The 23,901-nt window shown below is 40.5% G+C and overlaps 1 protein-coding gene across 2 annotated transcripts; it reads right to left on the bottom strand.

Moving 5' to 3' along the window:
• Nucleotides 1–1,671: 1,671 nt before the first annotated feature.
• LOC131201136 (lipase member M-like) lies at nt 1,672–23,901 on the bottom strand. 2 transcript variants are annotated; one of them, XM_058188773.1, is made up of 11 exons: nt 23,743–23,901; nt 23,180–23,296; nt 22,245–22,353; nt 16,576–16,693; nt 15,778–15,976; nt 14,883–14,992; nt 13,837–13,973; nt 9,950–10,096; nt 9,201–9,272; nt 5,374–5,445; nt 1,672–2,202 (listed from the first exon to the last, which is right to left on the bottom strand). In XM_058188773.1, the coding sequence occupies exons 3-11, from the start codon at nt 22,344–22,346 to the stop codon at nt 1,969–1,971; spliced, it is 1,191 nt and encodes a 396-aa protein (XP_058044756.1). In that variant the 5' UTR covers nt 22,347–22,353; nt 23,180–23,296; nt 23,743–23,901; the 3' UTR covers nt 1,672–1,968. The 2 variants fall into 2 exon arrangements, with proteins under 2 accessions (XP_058044756.1, XP_058044755.1); XM_058188772.1 differs by lacking the exon at nt 23,180–23,296 and having other exon boundaries at nt 23,743–23,900.

The following is a 23,901-nucleotide window of genomic DNA, read 5'->3' as shown; positions in this document are numbered from 1 at the left end:
CAGCATGTTGGGTTTTTTTTTTAACCTATGCTGAGTGATCCATATGTGTGAATGCAACTACAGGCTGCATTTGTGTGGTAGGCTTACTCATCACTTATTCCATTGACACTAGGTTTTGAATTTGTGTGATGCACTGAGCTGAAGTGAGTTGGGCAACGTTCTGATGCCAAATTGGCTGGGTTAGTTTGTTGTTTAGATTGTGCAAAAACAGCCCCTGAGTACCGAGTCTTTGTAAGCCTCTACTTAATCCTGCCTACGAAAATTAAGTTTCTGGAACAGAACGTGACCATTGAAAGATTCAACAAATCAGTCTGGCAGGGTTAAATTACAAAAACAGCAAATGTTCTTTCTCTAATCTTGTTCTCTACAGGATTTACGACCGATCACTTAGCAACCGCTCAAATTTACAATGGACCCCCTCCCAAGTACTTACAAACTGGTTCTGAAGTTTCAATGCCACCCCCCCCCCCGTCATGAGACTAATTATGTTACAGCTGTTTGCAGCATCTTACACTCACATGACTGTAAATTGTGATGTTTTTGCCGAAAAGTGGTATTTAGTTCCAGTTTTTGGCAAAAAGTACCCCATAATGAACAATGAGTTTGCTTAACAACCATCAGGCTCACTTAATGATAGCCACAAAAAAACTTGTAAATTCAAGTCAGTCACGTAACCTTAACTTGTAATTGTAATTATGACTTACAATTGTCCTGGGCAGGCTCCGTTACTCTTGTTTAGTTTAGTTTATTGTCATTGCACCTCATACAACGAAATTAAATGCCATTTTCAGTGTACAATATAATTATAAAAATAAAACACAAACACACATCCTTCACATTCTATACAATTGAACTGAAAACCGATATTGCATTAATATTGCACTATACAGTAAAATTCAATATAGATACTGCCTTATTGTAAGTTGACAACTATTTTTATTATCTTTCCCCTCCCCCTCTTTTTCTGATAATACTGTTCCAAAAATGTATTTGTCTTCAACTCAACTGAATTCAAAGAGAGGAAATTATTCTGATTTAAGTTGTACTGTATGAATGGGGAGCAATTTTGATTGCAATTTCAATGTTTGAAATGGAAAATATATATTTAAAAAATTAACATTATCCAATGTGTATTACAGAGATCTGTCACTGCAGCCAAAAATACAAATAACACATTAAATTAAAAGATAATGCGATAGGTGACAAATGAAGATCATTATGCTCAAGTTATCCATTTTGTTTTGTTTTGTTCTGGAAGAGATTATGCATGCTTCTTCATCAGAGCAATTATTTCATTATACATGCGTTGGGGTGCATCTAGACCCCAGATGAAATCAAGGTGTGCCCAGTCTGGAATGGCTTTGTGGAAAACGAGGTTTTTGATTTGAGGCAATAAAAGAGCAATATCTTTTGGATCTGAAAGTAAATCTTTTCTTCCGGTCCATACCACAGTTGGAACTGTCATATCATTCACATTATATAATGGAGGAGTAGGCTAGAAAATAAATAAATATATAAAAGAATACAAAAATTAATTAAAGCACTGGCTTTTTAAAAACAACACATATAAATAGAAGCAGAGTTAGAATATTGAAATGAATTCTTTATAGTTCTTGGAAGGTTTACAAACATTAAGAAATAATTTTTATTATCTTTCCCTCCCCTCTTTTTCTGATAATACTGTTCCAAAAATGTATTTGTCTTCAACTCAACTGAATTCAAAGAGAGGAAATTATTCTGATTTAAGTTGTACTGTATGAATGGGGAGCAATTTTGATTGCAATTTCAATGTTTGAAATGGAAAATATATATTTAAAAAATTAACATTATCCAATGTGTATTACAGAGATCTGTCACTGCAGCCAAAAATACAAATAACACATTAAATTAAAAGATGATGCGATAGGTGACAAATGAAGATCATTATGCTCAAGTTATCCATTTTGTTTTGTTTTGTTCTGGAAGAGATTATGCATGCTTCTTCATCAGAGCAATTATTTCATTATACATGTGTCGGGGTGCATCTAGACCCCAGATGAAATCAAGGTGTGCCCAGTCTGGAATGGCTTTGTGGAAAACGAGGTTTTTGATTTGAGGCAATAAAAGAGCAATATCTTTTGGATCTGAAAGTAAATCTTTTCTTCCGGTCCATACCACAGTTGGAACTGTCATATCATTCACATTATATAATGGAGGAGTAGGCTAGAAAATAAATAAATATATAAAAGAATACAAAAATTAATTAAAGCACTGGCTTTTAAAAAAACACACATATAAATAGAAGCAGAGTTAGAATATTGAAATGAATTCTTTATAGTTCTTGGAAGGTTTACAAACATTAAGAAATAATTTTTATTATTATTATTTAGCATACAAGGAGAACACGAAAATAACAATAAAATGAATGCAATGAAAATCAAGACCATTAAAATGATTTTAAGGAATATTGTTAAAGTAAGTTAATAATTAAACGCTTGATGGAGTAGATGCACTTTTTCCATTTTCTTAAACATTTGAAAGGGGGAAGGGCAACACCCCTTCCTAGGGCAACTACAACATAGCCAAGCAGCAAGGGGGATTTTCCGAAAGCCTCCCCTGCTGCTCTAAACCAACTATCACAGGGCTGTCAAACTTGCGTCATCACAGCATTGTCACATGACGTATTGGGACTTTTCCCCCTTTCGTTAAACTGGGCGGGGGCCAGAAAGGCTTTGGAGCCTGGGGAGAGCAAAAAATGGGCCTACGAGGCCCACCAAAAGCAGGGGGAGCACGGGGGGGTGTCACATGCACATGCACAGGGGCGGGGCACATAGAATTATGGGTGGGGCACACTAGCGCGCAACTCCCCGCGCTCCCCCCGCTTTTGGCACGCGATGGCCATCATTGGCCTAGACAAAGAAGGAGAAGTGGCGGGCTAATGTAGCAATGGGAGGAAACAACAACAAGCAGAAGAACAGAAGTAAAAGATTCAAAGAACATAACTAGAGATGAGGGAAAAAAAGGTAAAATTTTCAAGTAAGAGGAAGACAAAGATGATAAAGAGCAGCTAGACAAGCTTTCTATTAGAACACAAGGCAAAATGGCTCACTTGCTTGTATGTAAGAGTTAAAGGGAGAATGCATAAAGCTTTCCCCAATTTCTGGGAGCTGCCTGTTTGTAGCTTGGGTTACTCCACCCTTGGAGGAAAGCAACTTCTGTATTAGCTGGAGAGAAGATTGACAGCAAGAGAGTGAGGAGTATTCCTAGTAGGAAGCGCATTCTCTGTTTGACAGCTGAGAGAAAAAATTGTGACTGGATAAAGTAATGCACGACTGTGTGAATTTGGATTGTGGTTACCCTGGATCAGTGTTTCTCAACTATGGTGACTTTAAGATCTGTGGACTTCAACTCCCAGAATTCCCCAGCTAGCTGGACTTGCTGAGGAATCCTGGGAGTTGAAGTCCACAGATCTTAAAGTTGCCAAGATTGAGAAACACTGCCCTGGATGAAGTACAGGAGAAATCAACAAGACCCAAGAATTCAGAGAGGAGGAGGAGAAGCTACTCAGTTGGGCCAGTCAAGTAAGGTTATTGAATTGTGTGGATGTCTTTGGGCTTTAAAATATATTTGTTTTGTTTTTTTAATGTTAAGGCAGAACAAAATAGAGGGGGGAAAGAAATTGCATTTGCCAAGCAGAGTATGAAGTAATGGAGGGAATGGAATTCATTCCTATAGAATTGAATAATTACTGATGTGTAAAAGTTATTCTTGAATTCTTTATGTAAATTTGATTGTAGATTTGTGTGGTCATTGTTCTAATTCAAGAAATAGAAAAAGAGCTATTCACAAAGTTCTGTTTTTGAGTACTAGATATTTTCAACTGCAAGTATATCTTGGGCATTATTGGGTCAGAGAGGAAATATATTTGCCTCTTAGACTGTTGATATGAACATTTTGGTGGCATACTTGATGCGGGGAAAAAAGAGCTGGAAGAAATTTTGCTTGACATATCTCTGCAGGGGAATTCAGCTGTCAATCCTATGCCCATTTTTGATTTTGAAGCAGAGCTTCGCTAGAAGTTTCTTATTGCTCCTGGGACCATCAGGATTCAATCTTTACCTTACCCTTACAGATAGGACTATCTCATTGGTGGGATTCAGCCAGTTCCACCACTTCGGGAGAACCGGTTGTTAACTTTTTGAGGATTTCAACACCCAGAATTCTGGGAGTTGAAGTCCTCCAGGCTTAAAGATGCCAAGATTGAAGACCCCTGTTCTGAGCAATTTGGTGAACTGGTGGTTGGAAGAAATCATTAGGGCAAAGAACCGGTTGTTAAATTATTTGAATCCAACCACTGGACTCTCTGATTATACCCAGAAAGTTAGATTCACAACAATGAATAGACAATAGACAAGTGTTCATGAAAAATTAAAACTTAGTTAAAAACACATTCCTGATGTAGTTCTGATTCATCCCCAACTTATTCATCCCATGCCTAGAATGCTCTACCCAACTCTGTTGTTACAGCCTCAAACTCTCACAGCTTCAATCTCAAACTCTCTACCATGGACCTCACCCCATTCTTAAGAGGTCTCTAAAGGGGGCGTGCATAAGTGGAGCCGCGTGCCTTCCATCTTATCTGTATTTACTTCCTTTGTTCATATCTATACTGTTATTTTCTACATGTTTGACAAACAAATAAGTAAAAAGTAAATAAATAAATAAATCTCTGGAATAACTTGACTTCAACTAGCAATCTGAAGGCTATTAATGATGGAGAACATCTTGCCTCCATGAGGAAGCTATTTCAGAAGACGATGGCCATCAAAGAGAAATAAAACTTCCTTCTCACTTCTTGGAATTGGGGTTCTACTAATAGTTTAGGGAGGCGGTGGCTTAATGGCTAAGATGCTGAGCTTGTTGATCGAAAGGTCAGCAGTTCAGCAATTTGAACCTAGTGCCGCGTGATGGGGTCAGCTCCCGTTACTTGTCCCAGCTTCTGCCAACCTAGCAGTTTGAAAGCATGTAAAAAAATGCAAGTAGAAAAATAGGGACCACCTTTGGTGAGAAGGTGAGTAACAGCATTCCGTGTACCTTTGGTGCTTAGTCATGCCAGCCACATGACCACGGAGACGTCTTCGGACAGCGCTGGCTCTTCAGCTTTGAAACGGAGATGAGCACTACCCCGTAGAGTTGGGAATGACTAGCACATATGTGCGAGGGGGACTTTTACCTTTAATAGTTTTTCAGGGAAAGGCACCTCAGATGGGTTGAATAAGATTGAATGAGATAGTCAAAGGTACCAGGTGTCTATGAATTATTTCTCCCCACATACATTTTCTTTGCTTTAATTTTTTCAAAATTTGTGCCTATAAATAAACAAATATTGCCTACCTGTTTGTGCTTTATTTTATTTTTCCTCTCATCACCCCAGTCAAAAGCCTTGAATAATCCACAACGAAAAATCTAGCAATAAGGCAGGGATGAAATGAAATGCACTGTTAGTGAATTAGTAATGATTAATTGCAATCATACAGGTACTGTTGTCTATTGAATGTTGAAGTTATTAATGGTTCTACTCCTGGCAGCAGGAGAATAGATCTGAACACACCCAAACTTTATGTTCATGAAAATACAACTCTGCACACATTTACCTAGTAATCTCATTCTACTATTCTACTATTTTTAAGGAGACACGTATTATTGTAATATAAAAATTTGATCCAGATATTTGACCTAGAGCTATAGAACCCGCTTGCTTTAAAAATTGATTTGCTCATTTCAGTTGGACCTCCATCAAAATGCAATCTTGATTGTAGAAAATATGACTTCAGTAATAAAGTTGTTAATGCCTGGAATGCACTGCCTGACTCTGTGGTCTCTTCCCAAAATCCCCAAAGCTTTAACCAAAAACTATCTACTATTGACCTCACCCCATTCCTAAGAGGTCTGTAAGGGGCGTGCATAAGAGCACCAGCGTGCCTACCATTCCTGTCCTAATGTTCCTTTTGATTGTATCCAATTCATATGGTTATTTCATGCTTATGCTTACATATACTGTTGTGTTTGACAAATAAAATAATAAATAAATAAATAAATAAATAAATAAACTGTCTTTTAAAATTGAATTATTAGCTCTTTTGATTGAAACTTTTTGTTTGACCACAATTCTTCCTTCAAGTCATATTTAAGAGTGTCTAGCCCCCCAGTTCCAGCTGTCCACCAAGAACCAAGCTTGGGGGGGAGGGGAATTCACCTGAAAGCAAGGAGGTGGTGATCTCCAAAATGTCATGAGGTTGGCTACAATTAAACAATCAAAGGCTTTCTTTGTTTTGTATGTGTTGTATGTGTGATGCATGTAAGGAGTGGGTCTGCACATTCAGTCTTTTTTGACACCTTCCTGAGGATGTTCCTGCCTGATAGCATTAGTCCGAGATTCATATAAGTCTAATATGAAAGGCAATGCATGAATTTCTGCTCATGATGTTCCTTGACTGCTTTCCACCCAGCTTTAAAACAGCTTGGGATACTAGGCAGCAGTGAAATTCAATTTTTTTTACTACTGGTTCTGTGGGCGTGGCTTGGTGGACATGGTGTGGCTTGGTGGACATGGCAGGGGAAGAGTACTGCAAAATCCCCATTCCCTCCCCACTTCTGGGGCCAGCCAAAGGGGGTCTTTGCCGGTTCTCCGAAATGCTCAAAATTTCCGCTCCCGGTTCTCCAGAACTTGTCAAAACCTGCTGGATTTCACCCCTGTCACAAGGATATTTTGCAAATCTGAAATAGTGCTACTGCTTACACTGTCTGTTGGAAGGCTCTTCCCCCTCAGCTTGTCTATTTATAAATATGAAACTCTGAGAGAAAATTTATAAATATGAAACTCTAAGAAAGAATCCCTTTATTTCTTTGTCGGTAAACATAAAATTCAACACAAAAATAGTTCTATCGTGAAAGCGACTGCCTGCAAAGGCTCCCGGTTTGGGGCTGAAAGGCAAAAGCAGCAACAGTATGCTCCGTCCCATAATTGGGTAGACCAGGTTGCCCTGATAGACCGGTCTCACCAGGAAAAAAAAAGCTCTCAGAGTGAAAGCATAGGCTTTTGGTGTTCTGTCATCAAAGAAAAATGAGGTTTTTAATGTATAATATAAAGCACAGCACAACATGGGAGAACAAAGACATCAGAACTAGGTTCAGCAGTCCATTTCGATTTAAAAGGAACGGGCCATTCTTTTGAAGACAACAAAATCCATGTTTTGGAGAGAGGGGATCATTTGATTTGAAAGAGGGGTCAAAGAGGCCATCTATGTCAAAATCGAACAGCCCTCTCTCAACAGAGGGGGAGGGAGACAACATCATCTATCTCCAATGTACAACACAGTCCTTTCAGCAGTTCCAATAAGGCTCCACACCCATTTGCACTACTCAGGTGACCCTGATGACACAGAGAAACCTCCAGGTGACCTTAACGACTCGCTACAAGAATGCAAATGACCAGCTGTCTGCAAGAAATACAAATCCTTCCATTCCCCATCATCCAGTCAGAGCTGGAGAAGCTTCTTGAATGAGAAGCGAAACATCTTCAAAGAAAAAACAGAAAGTCCAGTTGCCTCTTGAAAAAAATACCTTTGGGACATGACCTGGAGGACTGAGAGTCTCCAGAGACAAGGCCTTGACTCATAACTTGTGTGAAAGTGAAAAGCAACGATTTCCCTCTTGAAATAATTTTACTGTTCTTACTTTTAAAGTTTAAGCCCACCCACCCCCTGAACCAGCCTCAAAAATAAATAAATAAATAATCACTTATTTTAAAATACAAAATCATATTTGCCTATGTACTTTTGTTATTCTTACTATGGATCTGTGTTTTCAGACTTGGGAACTTTTAAGATGTGGGGACTTCAACTCCCTGCTAGCCTGAGGAGTTCTGAGATCTTAAAGTTGCCAAGTCTGCGCAGTTTAAGGTTGCCATATTTAAAAAATACTGCCATAAATCAGAATTGTCAAACCGACAGGCCGGATGCATCACAGGCTGGCTACGCCCATGCCCGGTGTAGCGAAGGGTAGGGGGCGTCACAATAGGCCACATGATGATGCCATGACAATGTGAGTTTGACACCCTTGCCATAGATGATGCCTCAATTGTACAAATGAGTAATGCCAGGGGTCTGCAAACTTGGCTCTTTTAAGACTTGTGGACTTCAACTTCAGCAAAGCTGGCTGAGGAACTCTGGGAGTTGAAGTCCACAAGTCTTAAAAGAGCCAAGTTTGCAGACCCCTGAGTAATGCCATTCTAAAACAGCGTTCTTCAACCTTTCTGGGTTGGTGGGCCAGTGCGGGAGGGGAAATGGTTTTGTGTGAGGAGCAGGTCTGTGCTAGTTTATTTGTGAAAGTGGGGCTGTGAGTGCCGGTAACAGTGGTGGGTTGCCCTTAGTTCAGACCGGTTCTATAGAACTGGTAGTAAAACTGGTGGAAGGCTCTGCCCACTGATCCAAACGTCATCAAAACTCTGCTGCACATGTGCAGAAAGGCGTGCGTGCATGAGCGGAGCGAGATCACGTGCGCGGGCATGATGCGAACCGGTAGTAAAGGTAAGTAGAACCCACCCCTGTCGTGTCCCACTCCTCCGCTGACGGCCGGGTCAGGGAAATCCGAATCAGGCGTGCCTCTGCAGCTCTGCCAAAGTCCTAGCAAAGTTCTCAAGGCAGGCAGGAGACCAGAAAGTGATTTCAGCAAGATAAGGTAGACTTTGCCTGACTCAGAGAATGCCAGAAAGCAGATCCTTTATATAGGCCATGGGGTGTGGCTCCATGACTCAGCACTTATCCCGGCCTGCCCCTCCCTTCCTTCTGTTGATGTCGCTTATCAATTCTCCTGAAGCGAGGGTCACTCCAGTCTGCAGCTGTTGGTAATTGACCTTCCTCAGGCTCACATGCTGTGGGGGAGGGGGAGGGGTCTAGTTGCTCCGTTTGCCTGGGCTTGGAGCCAGGGCTGGGGGCTGGAGGCATGCTAGGACATTCCTCAGTGTTTGGAAGCAGATAAGAAGGCCCCGGCTGCGGGGAAAGCGGACGAGGCACAACAACCCCTGGCCGGCACCCACCACTCACCTGGCACAATTGCGAATAGACCACGGCTTGGTAGTGGGCCATGACCCATAGGTTGGGGTCCCCTGTTCTAAAGTATCACTTCTTAACCAGCAATAATATTGCAATAAACAAAGATACCTGGCTCCAGTGCAATATAGTTTGTACTGATGTTCCAGCTGGCGTTCTGGCCGCATATATGTTTATTCGGCTCTAAAGGGAGGGAAGGAGAAAGGAAATTTTAGTCTTCTTGAAATGACTCAAAACGCATTTCTAAATAAACGTTCTTCAAAGTTTTAGCTGAAAACGACATTAAATATGTTAGAAGTATAAAAACCAGTACCTAATTAGGCCCCAATCAACGTATATAATAGTCTTTAAAATGATTTGAAATGTAATTAGGTCTATTATTCTTGCATAACTTATTAATCATTCTTTCTTGATCCTGTTTATGTCTACATAACATCTGGTGGATACAGTTAAAAAACAAAATTGAAGTGCAGCTGGTATATTTTAACATGGTTTTGGTTAAATAAATGTGCATCAGTGGTGGGTTTCAAAAAATTTTACTACCAGTTTTGTAGATGTGGCTTGGTGAGCGTGGCATGGCTTGGTGGGCGTGGCAGGGGACGGATACTGTAAAATCTCCATTCCCACCCCACTTCAGGGGAAGGTTACTGCGAAATCCCCATTTAGTTCCGATCAGCTAAGACTTGGGAGGCAGAGAATACATGGGGGTGGGGCCAGTCAGAATTTTTACTACCAGTTCTCCAAACTACTCAAAATTTCCGCTACCAGTTCTCCAGAATTGGTCAGAACCTGCTGAAACCCACCTCTGATGTGCATCTATGGTATTTTTTGAGCAAAGGCTGCAAGCAGTCAATACTCACCATATCTATATTTCTCCTGCTATCGCCACCAAGATGGAAAAAGATGTTTCCACAAACACTAGTGAAGGGACGCCAGCTGCAGAAAGTAGCAAGAGCCTTTCTAGCTAGCCACTTCTGGGGAAGGAATTCTCTTTTGCCAAACAAAGTCTACAAAATACCAATAAAAATTAAAATTAAAAAATCTGACAGATGAAGTAATATGTAGCTCTGGGGCTCCTACTCTCTGGAATGAACTTCCCCCTGGTTTACGCCAAATACCTGACCTTCGGACCTTTCGCCGCGAATTGAAAACACATTTGTTCATTCGCGCGGGGCTGGCTTAAGTTTTTTCTTAAACTGCTTAAATTTTTAAATTCTAAATTCTATTCATGTTTTAAACTGGGGTTTTTAGATTTTAAATATTTTAATTTTTCGGCCAATTGTATAATAAGTTTCTTAATTTAGTTTTTAATTGTACATTGGTTATGTTTTATTCTGGCTGGGAGAAGGCCGGTCTAGAAATCCAATAAATAATAATAATAATAATAATAATGTAGTTCTTCTCATGTCTGAATGTTCTTCACGACTTCTGCTATTAGTACATAGTTACAGTAGAGGAATTATATGGACAGAAGGGCAGAAAAAGTAAATAGGCACTAGCTTTAATGGATGATTCTTGGCATTAGGTGAAAAAGAAGCTTTCTCTCTACGTGAAATGGCATAGGAAAATAATACACAGGATATGAAGTAGAACCAGAATATGATTTTGAGTATTTAGATCAGGGGTGTCCAAACTTGGCCCCTTGAAGTGTGGTGGACTTCAACTCCCAGAATTTCCCAGCCAGCAGGAGCTATAAATATGAGCAAGTTGCTGGCTGGAGAATTCTGGGAGTTGAAGTCCACCACTCTTCAAGGGGCCAAGTTTGGACATCCCCGCTTTAGATGAATCAAGAACATGAGTATTCCAAATAGTTTGTGTGATATCTGAAGCAATAAATATTTATTTTATTTATTTTATTTGTCTTTATCCCACTTTTATTACTTTTATAAATAGCTCAGGTCAGCAAACTTACTTAATATTCCTTCCTCCTTCTACAGGTAGTCCTCCCCATATGACAACAATGGAGCCCAAAACTTCTCTTGTTAAGTGAATTTTGCCCCATTCTACGGTCCTTCTTGCTACAGATTCATTCAGTGAATCACAGTAGTAGATTAGTTAGTAACTCAGTTGATTAGTGAATCCAGTTTCCCCGTTGACTTTGCTTGTCAGAAGGTCGGCAAAGGTGATTACATCACCCTGGGACACAGCAACGGTCATCAATATGAATCCATTGCCAAGCATCTGAATTTTGATCACATGATTATGGGGGATGCTGGAAAGGCGGTAACTATGAAAAACGGTCACAATGGCACTTTTTTTCAGTGTCATTGTAACTTCAAACAGTCACTAAATGAACTGTTGTAAGTCAAGGAGTACCTGTATTTACCCCATACCAACAATCCTGTGAGGTGAGTTGGGTTAATACAGAATGCCTGGCCCAAAGTAATTCAGCCACCTTATTAACATTATACTAGTCCAGGGGTCTGGAAACTTGTCTCTTTTAAGACTTGTGGACTTCAACTCCCAGAGTTGAAGTCCACAAGTCTTAAAAGAGACAAGTTTCCAGACCCCTGTAACTAGTCCATTCAGGAATTGTATTAAATAATAAATATGTATTAAATATTGATATTGATTGGTTCCTGATTGCTTATTTGTACCCTATGACTATCATCTTGTGGCTCAACAGGCTAATGCAGTCTGTTATTAACACAGCTGCCTGCAATTACAATTACTGCAGGTTCGAGTCCCACCAGGCCCAAGGTTGACTCAGCCTTCCATCCTTTATAAGGTAGGTAAAATGAGGACCCAGATTGTTGGGGGGGGGGCAATACAAGTTGACTTTGTATAATATATAGAAATGGATGAGACTATTGCCTTACACAATGTAAGCCGCCCTGAGTCTTTGGAGAAGGGCGGGATATAAATTCAAATTTTAAAAAAAATCATTAAGTGTTGTACCTTGATGGAAGTATCTTTTCTTTTATGTACCCTGAAAGCATATGCACCAAGACAAATTCCTTGTGTGTCCAATCACACTTGGCCAATAAAAAATTCTATTCTATTACATTACATTCAAAGGGCTATTTCTTCAGAGTGTATCACATGATAACACCCCAATTCATTATTTGCTTAATATAATCAATGTATATGGTCACCAGTTTGCTGGAGTTGTTCTGGGAAGCTAACAGAACATTAAAACTTCCCCCTGGTTTGCGTCAACTACCTGACCTTCGGACCTTTCGCCGTGAATTGAAAACGCACTTGTTTATTCAAGTGGGACTGGCTTAACTTTTTTAAATTTTTAAATTTTTTGAATTTTAATAATTTTAATTGGGGTATTTTATTTTTGGGTCAAATTTGACGGTTTTAATTTTCGGCCAATTATATAATTTGTTATTTTAACTGTTGTTTTAATTTGTATATTGCACTGATTTAATCTGGCTGTACACCGCCCTGAGTCCTTCGGGAGAAGGGCGGTATAAAAATCTAAATAAATAAATAATAAATAAATAAAAAAATAAATAAATAAATAAATAAATAAATAAATAAATAAATAAATAAATAAATAAATAAATAAATAAATAACAAAAATAAAACACAAACATCTATTATGGCCTTAGATTCATTACACAATTTCTCAAAGGCTGCATTAGACTTCTACATCACTTGTATGTCAGGGAACATATCCATCTTTTGTTTGGAGATGATTGCAGAGCTGTTGCATTTATATTTCTGCAAGTAGTAACAGCACTTATATACCATTTCACAGCCCTCTCTAAGTGGTTTACAGATTCAGCATATTGCCCACAACAATTTGGGTCCTCATTTTACCGATCTCGGAAGGATGGAAGCCTGAGTCAACCTTAAGCCAGTGGGAATCAAACTGCCGAACTTCTAGCAGCCAGCTGTTAGCTGAAGTAGCCTGCAGTACTGCATTCTAACCACTGCGCCACCACGGTTCGTTAATATTAATGTTCTGGCTAGGGGGCACAAAGTACCAACAGGAAGTCAGATCAACCAATCAACACGCAGGATGCGCATCTCTGCACAACCTGTTGATGAGATTAGGAGGTGTGCATGTCAGCCTGTCTCCTACCGTTCGTAATCTACGCTTACCCATCAACCCCTTCACAGTGTAGGTATGTGTTGATGCCTATGCATAGCTGCAGACAAGTCTAAATCGAGCTTGAGATGAGCATCTTTAATAAACAGTCTGGTCTTGTGTCATGTAGAGCTTTACAGGTGATAACTAGTTTCTTAAATTGTACCTGGAAGCCTCTTCTAAGCCAGAGTTCATGAGGTAAGATACCTAAGCATATCATGGTGCACATATAATTGCTCATGTTGTTAAATTTTAGAGCAACTGCAGCATCCAGACAGTCTTCAAGGTCAAGTCACTATGCAGTTCATTGCAGCAATCCATCACAGATTGAATGAATAAGGCTTGTATAACCATGAGGAGGAACTGATGGAATTGTCATTTCCATTAAAATTGGGCAAGGGCCTCTTAGCCAGACCTGCCACTGTGGTTGTACACCACATAGACAGGGGCATCTATTCTGATAGGGAGTAGTCAGAAAAATCAAGGTGACAATCATTATTAAGATTGTGTTTGTGTGTCACGTATAAAAGGATATCCTTTTGATTGTGAAATTGTGACTTCTATTTTCAGTTTGCTGACCATAATCTGTGATGCCTCTACATACAGAAAAAAAAACTACTAAAACTCAGTGAAATTTTTAAATTAAGGCTATGCCTTTTAATGACTCTTTGGATGAACAGGAATTGGAATAAAATATGAACTTACCCAAAGAAACCTCTCTGGAAGATTAGTAAGTTTTAGTATAGGGCTTTTGGCATACTTAAGTCTAGTCACAGGGCCTAAGGCAAAAAACACCTTGATCTTCTGAGCCAATTCTGGCATGGTTGAAAATGCTATAAATCCTGAAAAAAATTCAAGAAGAGACAAAAAATATTTTTTTAAAAAAGGAATAAAACTCACCACCTTCCTTCCCACCCTGTTTAGTTTATACAGTAACATTTCAATTTATTGGGCTTATCTATTTTATGACTACATTTGACCCAGTGTTCACATAACATGCACAGAGAGCGGGGGAGGGGGGAGGGAGAGGAAGAGATGGAGAGAGAGAGAGAGAGAGAGAAAGAGAGAGAGAGAGAGAGAAGCAGTGACATTCTGAACAAAGAAGCTCTATTTACAATAAAGACTATTGTATAGACTTTGCACCTGACAAATTGGTGCAAAAAACCAGGACTACACATTGAATTCAAAGCACAAAAAAGTTTTTTTAATAATTCTTATAAGACAAGAATCTGGCCAACTAATGGTCAAAACTAAATAGGTGCTAGATAAAGATCAACAGAATTCACAGGGAGTCGGACTTGAGTCTATTGTGGCTACAAAGGATTGCAAACTGACTGTCTATGAAGATTCTCAGTCATGCAGGTCATGGTTGTCCCAAAGGTGCTTTTTCAAGAGGCAACTGGACTTTCTGGTTTTTCTTTGAAGATGTTTCACTTCTCATCCAAGAAGCTTCTTCATCTTCTTGGATGAGAAGCGAAACGTCTTCAAAGAAAAACCAGAAAGTCCAGTTGCTTCTTGAAAAAGCACCTTTGGGACAACCATGACCTGGATGGTTGTCTATCAAAACTTTCAAACAAGGTGAACTATCAAAACTTTCAAAGAAGGTGCAAATCCAGTGTAATACTATTTTAATACTAATCTTTTCCCTCCTGTTTTCTCTTTCCTCGTAGTATGAAATTCCTCCATAGCTGGACTACTGTAACACAAATGGTTGTACCACACTACATATCAGCTTTTCTTCATTTACATACCTATTGTAGCACCCTGTGAGTAGCCAACATAGTACAACTGTTGTTGGCCAGTTTTCTTTAGAATGAAATTGATGACAGCTGGAAGATCATACTTTGCCATTTCATCAAAGCTAGGGAAAGATACAAGATAAAAGAATTGAATTCAGGAATGAATTTAACAACCTGATTGGGATTGTGAAGGAAACCAAAATAATGAGTAAAATAAAGTGGGAGCAGTATATATACTAGTTGTCCTCTAGGTATTGTCAATTGCAACAATACACGAGCACACAATAGATTTAAGCTTAATGTTAACCGCTCCAATCTTGATTGCAGAAAATATGACTTCAGCAACAGAGTTGTTAATGCTCGGAATAAACTACCTGACTCTGTGGTCTCTTCCCAAAATCCTCAAAGCTTCAACCAAAAACTATCTACTATTGACCTCACCCCATTTCTAAGAGGTCTGTAAGGGGTGTGCATAAGAGCACAAACATGCCTACCATTCCTGTCCTATTGTTTCCTTTCATTATATCCAATTAATATAGTTATTATATACTCATACTTACATATATGCTTATATATTGTATACTTATAACATGCTTATGCTTATATTTTGTTTGACAAAATAAATAAATAAATAAATAAATAAATATAAATAAATAAAAATGCCTATTCCATATTAGCTTCATATGGAAACATATTCCACAATTCTGAAGAAATAGTTTGTAGAACTGTACATGCACCAATATTAGAATGTTGAATATACAAAATGGATTCATCACTAGAAGCAAATACCAGATCTCATTGAATTATTTCGGATCTTAAATTATGTATAGCATGAGATGGAAATTATTGTCTCTTTTCATTCCACTTCCCTGCTGCAAAATACCAAGATTGCAACAATAAAATATACCTAAAAGCCCAAAATTCATCTTCATTCACAGACAGATTTTGGTGACTTCTGGACCAAGTATTCCCCCTGCTATTTCCAATCCAAACATCATATCCAGCATCTGCGAGGATGAAACCCAAGCTGTTGTGGGGCAAGTTGGTAACCCAGTTGCTTCCATCTCCTAGCAAACCATGCTGGAGAAACACTACAGGTTTACTTCCTGGAAAAAGAATATAATATTTTACGTAGATATTAAAATAATTTTGCTTTACTAGGAATAAATGTGTCATAAGAATGGAATGTAGGAAAAACGACGCTATAGAGCACTGCACACCAGAACAACTAGACACAAGAACAGTTTTTTCCCGAAGGCCATTACTCTGCTAAACAAATAATTCCCTCAACACTGTCAAACCATTTACTAAATCTACACTACTATTAATCTTCTCATCGTTTCCATCACCAATCTCTTTCCACTTATGATTGTATGACTAACTTTTTGTTGCTATCATTAAGGATTAAAGTGTACCCTATGACCATCATTTGTGTTGTAAATGTTGTACCTTGATGAAGGTATTGTTTCTTTTATGTACATTGAGAGCATATGCACCAAGACAAATTCCTTGTGTGTCCAATCACACTTGGCCAATAAATTCTATTCTATTCTATTGTGATTTATCTATGTAGGATATATTAGGTTGGACTAGGATTCAATTTATCTGGACCATTCTCATCTATTCACTCATAGTCACAGATATGTGCTTCATTTTTTCCTTAGATGTTTCTACCTTATCTCTATGTTATATCAATTTATCTCACCAAAATCCATTTGATAGTTTCTGCCAGATGGAATTCTGTTCAAGCTAAGGATATAGCCATCTGCTGTCAACACTCTGTACTCCTCGCTTAGGTAGCCTTTATGGATGATAAGTTCATTCTGCAACAGAGTAAAAAGCAAACCAACAATTCAAATTTTAAGAATTTGTGGCACTATCGAATCTCATCTTCTGGAATTATGCTTGAAGTATCTGCAGCTGAGCACTGAATAATTATTAGAGAAATACAGTTTTGGGAAACTGGTAGCAAGTTGCAAGGATAAATTCTTTTGTCACACAATTCTTCTGCTGTCTCTCTCTTTTAGGGCTGTTATAATAGTGTCTTTTAGTTTATTCCTCATTTTCTAGGTAGTATTTTTCCCCCAGGAATCATAAAACCAATGATTGAAACAACAGCATATTATATCTTTTAAAAAATAAATATTAACCAGAAAGATCTGAGGGAAGATGGATGATCAATTGATGGGGACATATTATTTTGTCCCACATCATCAACCCCTATCTGGAGTAATTGGGATTAGGTGAAAATCATGAGAATGACTTGAATCTCTATCATCCATAGATCATTTGAATAAAGAGATAAATATAGTGTGATGTTTTATATCCTATGTTTGTAAAAATTTGATGGCATTTATTCAGCTTTCATCAGGTCTATGCAAAATGCTCAGTTGGCTTTAGATTATTTAGTGTAAGGTTGCCTTGATTTATATTCATAAGGAATATAAAGGCATAAGGATCTCGAAGATATGTACATTTGATACACTTCCAAGACCTTTAAACATGGTTTCAACAGAAGATTGAAATGAGTACTGTAATGTATCTTTAAGAGATTTGGAGGGAAATTAGAGCGGGAAACAGCACGTTGCTGATTGGCTGTTGCCTCCGACTGAACTGTATATAAAGAGGGGTTTTTCTGTTGTTCGCTGCTGGGTTCACTATAAACTAAAGAGCTGTTGTTACTCATCTGGTCTCCTGCCTCGTTATTGCCCGAATCTAACACTGGCGACGAAGGATGGGATCTCGAGGCAAAAGAGCGCCAGGAAAGAGCTGAGCTAACCAGGAATACGCGAACCCAGCAAAATAAGGGCGGATAGCAGTGATGTCCAGCTACACACCGCCAGCGCCATTCGACCCAGCCAAAGAAAAATGGGGGTCATACATGGCTCGTTTCGAGTGTTTCCTCGAAGCAAACGAACTCCAGGGGGTCTCCGACAACAGGAAGAGAGCATACTTCCTAAGCCACTGCGGTTTGGAAGTTTTCGACACCGCAGAGTCGCTTTCGGAGCCAACGCCGGTACAGTCGGTACCGTGGCAAACCCTGCAGACCGCCCTTCGGGCTCACTATGCACCGACGCCCTCAAAATTTGTTCAAAGGTTCGAATTGCGGCAACGGATGCAACGAGAGGGCGAATCGATTCGCGTGTACATGGCAGCGCTGAGAAAAGCCGCCAACCATTGCAAATAGCGAGACTTGGAAGACGCATTACTTGACCAACTCATTTGCGGGGTCAGAGACATCCGATTGCGACGGCGGCTGCTGTCCAGAAGCAACCTAACACTGGCAGTCGCCTTGGACGAGGCCAGGGCTCATGAGATGTCCACCCAAGCGGCAGAAACCCTGCAAACGGCGATCGCGCCGGGGACTGGGGTGAAAACAACCCCGGTCCACAATGAGGAAGTCCAGGCCGAGGAGGACGGCGAGGAAGAGGAAGAAGTCTTCCACACCGGGAGGCCAGAGAAAGAAGACCGGGGCGAATGCGCGAGTTGCGGGGGACAACACAAACGACAAGACTGCAAATTTAAGGATGCGACTTGTCGGCGGTGCGAAAGGAAGGGGCACATAGCGCAGGCCTGTCGAGCGCCCCAATCTTCCCGCCAAAAATTCAAACCGACCAATCAGAGCGCGGGAACGACGAAGAGGCCCGTGATTGGTCGATTCAAAAAAGGCGCGAAACTTAATCAGACTGCCGTGAGAGTAGGCCAAGCAGCCACGCGCCTGGAAAAAAAGATTTTTACTAAAACGCACATTGAAGGGGTGCCGTGCCGAATGGAAGTGGACACCGGTTCATCGATCACGATCATGTCCTGGGACACTCTCGTGAAACATTTGCCAGCCGTCGCGAAGCGCAAGCTGCAACCACAGAAACTAAGGGTACAAGATTACCAAGGGAATCGCATCCCCGTCCGAGGGGTAACGTCCGTCCAAGTCAAGTATGGACAGCACAACAAGACCCTGCCCATCACCGTGGTCGACGGAACCTTGCCGAGCTTGTTGGGACTGGACTGGTTCCGGGCATTGGGCATGGGAGTGACCGGAGTCTTCCGAAACGACGTCGACCTAAAAGACGAACTAATGAAGGAGTTCGGTGACGTCTTCAAAGACTGTTTGGGCAAGTACGAGGGGACCCCGATCTCCTTTAACCTTGACCCACAGGTTGCCCCTATCCGGTTAAAGGCTAGGAGGGTTCCGTTCACCCTAAAGCCCAAAATTGACCGGGAGCTGGACAAACTAGTATGCCAGGAATACTAGTGCCAGTTGACCATGCAAAGTGGGAGACACCCATAGTCACCCCGAGCAAACCGGACGGGTCGGTCCGGATTTGTGCTGACTACAAGGCAACGCTTAATAAAGCGTTGCAGAAGAGTGCCTACCCCGTCCCAGTAGTACAACACTTACTGCACTCTTTGGGGCAAGGCCAGGTCTTCGCCAAGCTAGATTTGGCCCAAGCCTATCAGCAGTTACCCGTAGATAGCAACACGGCCGAAGCACAAACGATCGTAACGCACAGGGTGCTTTTAAATGCACCCGTTACAGTTTGGGGTTAGTGTGGCTCCAGGGTTATTCAGAACCTAATGGAGCGGCTATTGCAGGACTCCCGGGTGGTACTGCATTTTGATGACGCATACTGGTATCCGCCAACAATCTAGAAGACTTAGGGTACGGCTGAGAAAAGTTCTGGGCATTTTCCGGTCCGCCGGTCTCAAAGTCAAACTGAATAAATGTCAGATCGGGGTAGGATCCGTGGAATTCCTGGGCTATTGGATAGACAAGGAAGGAATCCACCCCACTGAGAGCAAGGTTAGGGCAATCAGGAAGGCCCCAGCTCCCCAAAACAAAACGGAGTTACAGGCGTTCTTAGGTCTGGTCAACTTTTACGCGGTATTTTTAAAAAATAAGGCGACCATAGCCGAACCGCTACACAAATTACTAACGAAGACAGCTGTGTGGTCTTGGGGAAAGGCGGAAGCTAGGGCATTCGAAGCAGTAAAAAACCTTCTGTCTAGCGATAGCCTACTGATTCAATACAATGGCACGCTGCCATTGGTGTTAGTTTGTGATGCACCTCCCTCGGGGGGGGGGGCTGTGCCCAGCCACCGGTTGCCAAATGGCACAGAAGCCCCTATAGCATTTTACTCCCGAACAATGTCATCGGCTGAAAGAAACTATAGTCAGCTAGATAGAGAAGCCTTGGCCATAGTTTCCGGGGTAAAGAAGTTCCATGAATATGTATTTGGCCGTGATTTCGAAATCGTCACAGACCATAGACCCCTATTAGGCCTGTTGGCAGGCGACCGCCCAACGCCTGTGGCACTTTCGCCTAGACTGACCCGATGGACTATCTTTCTGGCTGCGTATTCGTACAAATTGTTGCATCGGCCAGGAAAGAGTTAGGCATGCACGCTTTGAGCAGATGCCCACTACCAGAGACTATCGAAGACCCCACTCCGGGCACACCGTCCTGCTAATTGACTCTTTGGACTCGGGTCCAGTCACTTCCAAGGAGGTGGCTCGGCTTTACAAGGACATTACAATAAGAACTGTAATTGGTTGGGTGCAAGAGGATGCTGCGCCGGGCGGCGGTTTAAGGAATATGTAAAGAAACGGGGAGTTGTCGGCTCAAGGAGGTGTCTGCTCTGGGGGATAGAGTGGTGATCCCGGAGAAATTGGAAAAAGTTTTGGAACTCCTGCACGAGGGCCACCCTGGGATCGTGAGAATGAAGGGTTTAGCAAGGAGCTATGTGTGGTGGCCTTGATGGACACGGAGATTAGTGACAGGGTAGGAAAATGCCAAGCCTGCCAGGAGTCCAGACCACTACCACCAACGGCCCCAACTCGGGAGTGGAGAGACCCCAGGGCCCATGGTCTAGGATCCACATCGATTTTGCCGCCCTTCCATGGGCAAACATTCCTAGTGGTAGTCGATGCCTATTCCAAATGGCTGGAAATCATTCTTATGAGATCCATGACAGCCGAGGCCGAATCTCAGTCCTGCGGCGCCTATTTGTAACCCACGGGTTACCCGACACCCTGGTTTCGACAACGGCCCTCAATTCACAGCGACCCTGTTTGAGGGTACTTGGCAGAAGAGGGCATCCGGCATGTCCTCTCGGCGCCGTTCCACCCTGCGACGAGCGGCCTTGCAGAACGTTTCGTCGGAGTGCAAAGGAAGCATTGTCCAGAATCAGGCCAGGCGATTGGCAATTAAAATTGACACCTTCCTAGCAGTACAACACAGAACCCCTGTGTAGCAACTGGCGCAGCCCAGCAGAGCTACTGATGGGCAGGAAGCTTAGGTGCCCATTAGACCGGTTAAACCCAAACTACACCCCAGGCGGGTACAAAGGGACAAGCGGTAAAACAAGAGAAATGACAGTGGGAAGTCCAGTATGGGCACACAATTACGGAGAAGGCCCAAATTGGGTAAAGGGACAATCCTTGAAACAACGGACCCAAATCGTATCGGGTAGAGATAGAGGATGGCGGGTTTGGAAGCGCCACATAGATCAATTAAGAAAAAGAACAACCAAAAGTCCAGAAACAGGCCCTGACTATCCAATGTTTGAATCCACAACTGACTCAAACCCGGGGCAAATGCGGGACTTATCTGAGTTCGATGAGGTCCAGCGACACCAACCGGTCCCTCCTGAAGAGAGCAGGGACGATTCTGCAAATAATCCAGGGCCGGATGGCCTAGAGGAGGAGCTGAGAGGAACAAACAGTCCCTCCGGCCAGCTCGACTCACTCCCAGAGAATGAATTGCGCAGGTCCGAAAGAGTTAGGAGACGCCCAGTCTACTTGCGTGACTACGTAGAGAATTAAGATGCTAATTTCATGTAAATAGGGGTAAAATGTTTTCTGGGAGGGAAGGAGTGTAATGTATCTTTAAGAGATTTGGAGGGAAATTAGAGCGGGAAACAGCACGTTGCTGATTGGCTGTTGCCTCCGACTGAACTGTATATAAAGAGGGGTTTTTCTGTTGTTCGCTGCTGGGTTCACTATAAACTAAAGAGCTGTTGTTACTCATCTGGTCTCCTGCCTCGTTATTGCCCGAATCTAACAAGTACCACATCTCTCTTACCTTACCTTTTGGATAACTAAATGGAACAACTCCTTAAGCCACTGACTGTTTTGATGTATGAAATGTAGACTGAATGAACCAATCAGACTAGAGCATACTTGGGTATAGTGCAACTTATATTAAATACATCCTTTAAAAATAGGGAAAAAATCAGTCATGTAAATTGATAAATGATAATAAATATTTGATTTGGAAAGCCCAGGAGATAATGAGTCTAACTTTAAAAATATGAGAAGCACATTTAAAGTCAAGCATCATATTAATTTTCCATCAATAGTGGAAAGCAACTTACAATATTCATTAAGGCTTCTGAATTCGTAGCTCTCTTTGTTCTTATTAGTTTTGAGTAGGCAAATCCTTGAATCAGGCATAGTGCAATAATTAATGCCTGCATCCTGTGTCTGTTTAACAAAAGATATATATATATTTAATGACTGTGCTACATATAACATAATGAAACAATTTTTCTTGTTAAAAAGCTGTATGACCACAACCATTCTTATTAAGCTTTTTACCTTTAAAAACAGAAAAAAACAGGGACAAAAACACAGTAAAAAACAAGACAAACATAACAATACAATATATGCTATTTTTACGGCCTTCTGTATCAACATGCATATTCTCTATTTATGTTCAATTTTCCTACTAAATACATAATTTAATTTAATATTGCTGAAATAAAAACTATAAATTATTAACTATTGTTAATCTCAAAATATTGATTATATAAATAAGTATAATGTAATCATATGACCACAACCATTCTAATGGCTACTATTCAATGTATAAATAAAAGTTCTTTGCAGCTGCTTATTAAAATGATTGTTTTATATACTCCAAAAAACTTGCTCCCTTATTTTTCATAGAAACTAAAGAATGCACTCAAAAATAAGTATTAAATAAATCATCCTAAGGTTCTTTTATATATGTGTGTGTGTGTGTGTGTGTGTGTGTGTGTGTGTGTGTGTGTATACATATACATATACATATACATATACATATACATATACATATACATATACATATACATATACATATATGTTCCTCTGGGTCAGTTCTACTTATTATCAAGAGAACAGTGATATTTCTGTAATGCACGCAGGTCTGAGCCTGGATATCTATACGGGACAACAGAACTTTTGATTCAGTTTAGTTTTATAAGAATAACTGTACATAGAAAAAAAATATTTAGGCTGCTCAGAAAACCAGGGAACAATAAAATCTCACCTAACACCCCCCTTCACTTTTGTTTGAAAATACTTTTTCTCTTTTCTAGAAACAACTTCATATGAGAATCTTTATCCATTCAGTGCATTCATATGAATGAACCTATAGGATGAATGTCTAATTAAAGAAGAATAAGAATAAAAGAATCAGAGTAATAATAAGAACTGAAGCATGTCTTGCAGATCAATAAACATACTGAAATATCAGAACAATGTCATATATATTCAACAGTCATATTGATCTAATAATAATTTATTAAACTTTTATGCTTGATTTATTCTGAATAACTTTGGAAAAATGGTAAAAGATTTATCTATGTGTTCTGCTAATTAAAGCACCCTCTCTTTATTCTTTTCTCTCACTATCTGAAGAATAACTAAAAAAAACCTATCAGATAAACCATGTAATTGCCTTTATAGCTGGTGGTAGCCTTTTCATCTTTAAAATTCTAACAAAGACACAGATAACTTCATGGGAGGAAAAAAAAGAAATAAATTAGTTAACTTATGCTTCTCTACAAACATTCCTTTTCCTGTAGTACAAGATATGATTGTTATACTTACTGGTTTTAATATTCACTTGTTCCTCCAAAAGCTTCCGATGTTGAGATGGTGACTCTTGACACAATATTTATACCAGAAATGTAAGATAAAGGTTATAGAGAAGTTACAACATTTAACTCTTCCTTGGAAAGGATTTAGTGGGGACATCTCTTTCCATCT

Source organism: Ahaetulla prasina, chromosome 6, assembly GCF_028640845.1.
Source record: "Ahaetulla prasina isolate Xishuangbanna chromosome 6, ASM2864084v1, whole genome shotgun sequence".
Lineage (NCBI taxonomy): Eukaryota > Metazoa > Chordata > Lepidosauria > Squamata > Colubridae > Ahaetulla > Ahaetulla prasina.
Note: the sequence above shows the minus strand (reverse complement) of the source record. Positions and strands in the feature narration are given on the sequence as shown.

Bases quoted from the DNA above. Each gene is read 5' to 3' on its own strand.
- LOC131201136 (XM_058188773.1), bottom strand. From the start codon at position 22,346: ATGCAGGCATTAATTATTGCACTATGCCTGATTCAAGGATTTGCCTAC. The intron at 15,977-16,575 runs GTGAGATAAATT...TTCTTTTTCCAG, and splicing joins AAACTATCAAATGGATTTTG to GAAGTAAACCTGTAGTGTTT. The intron at 14,993-15,777 runs GTATATTTTATT...ATCTTTCCCTAG, and splicing joins GATGAATTTTGGGCTTTTAG to CTTTGATGAAATGGCAAAGT.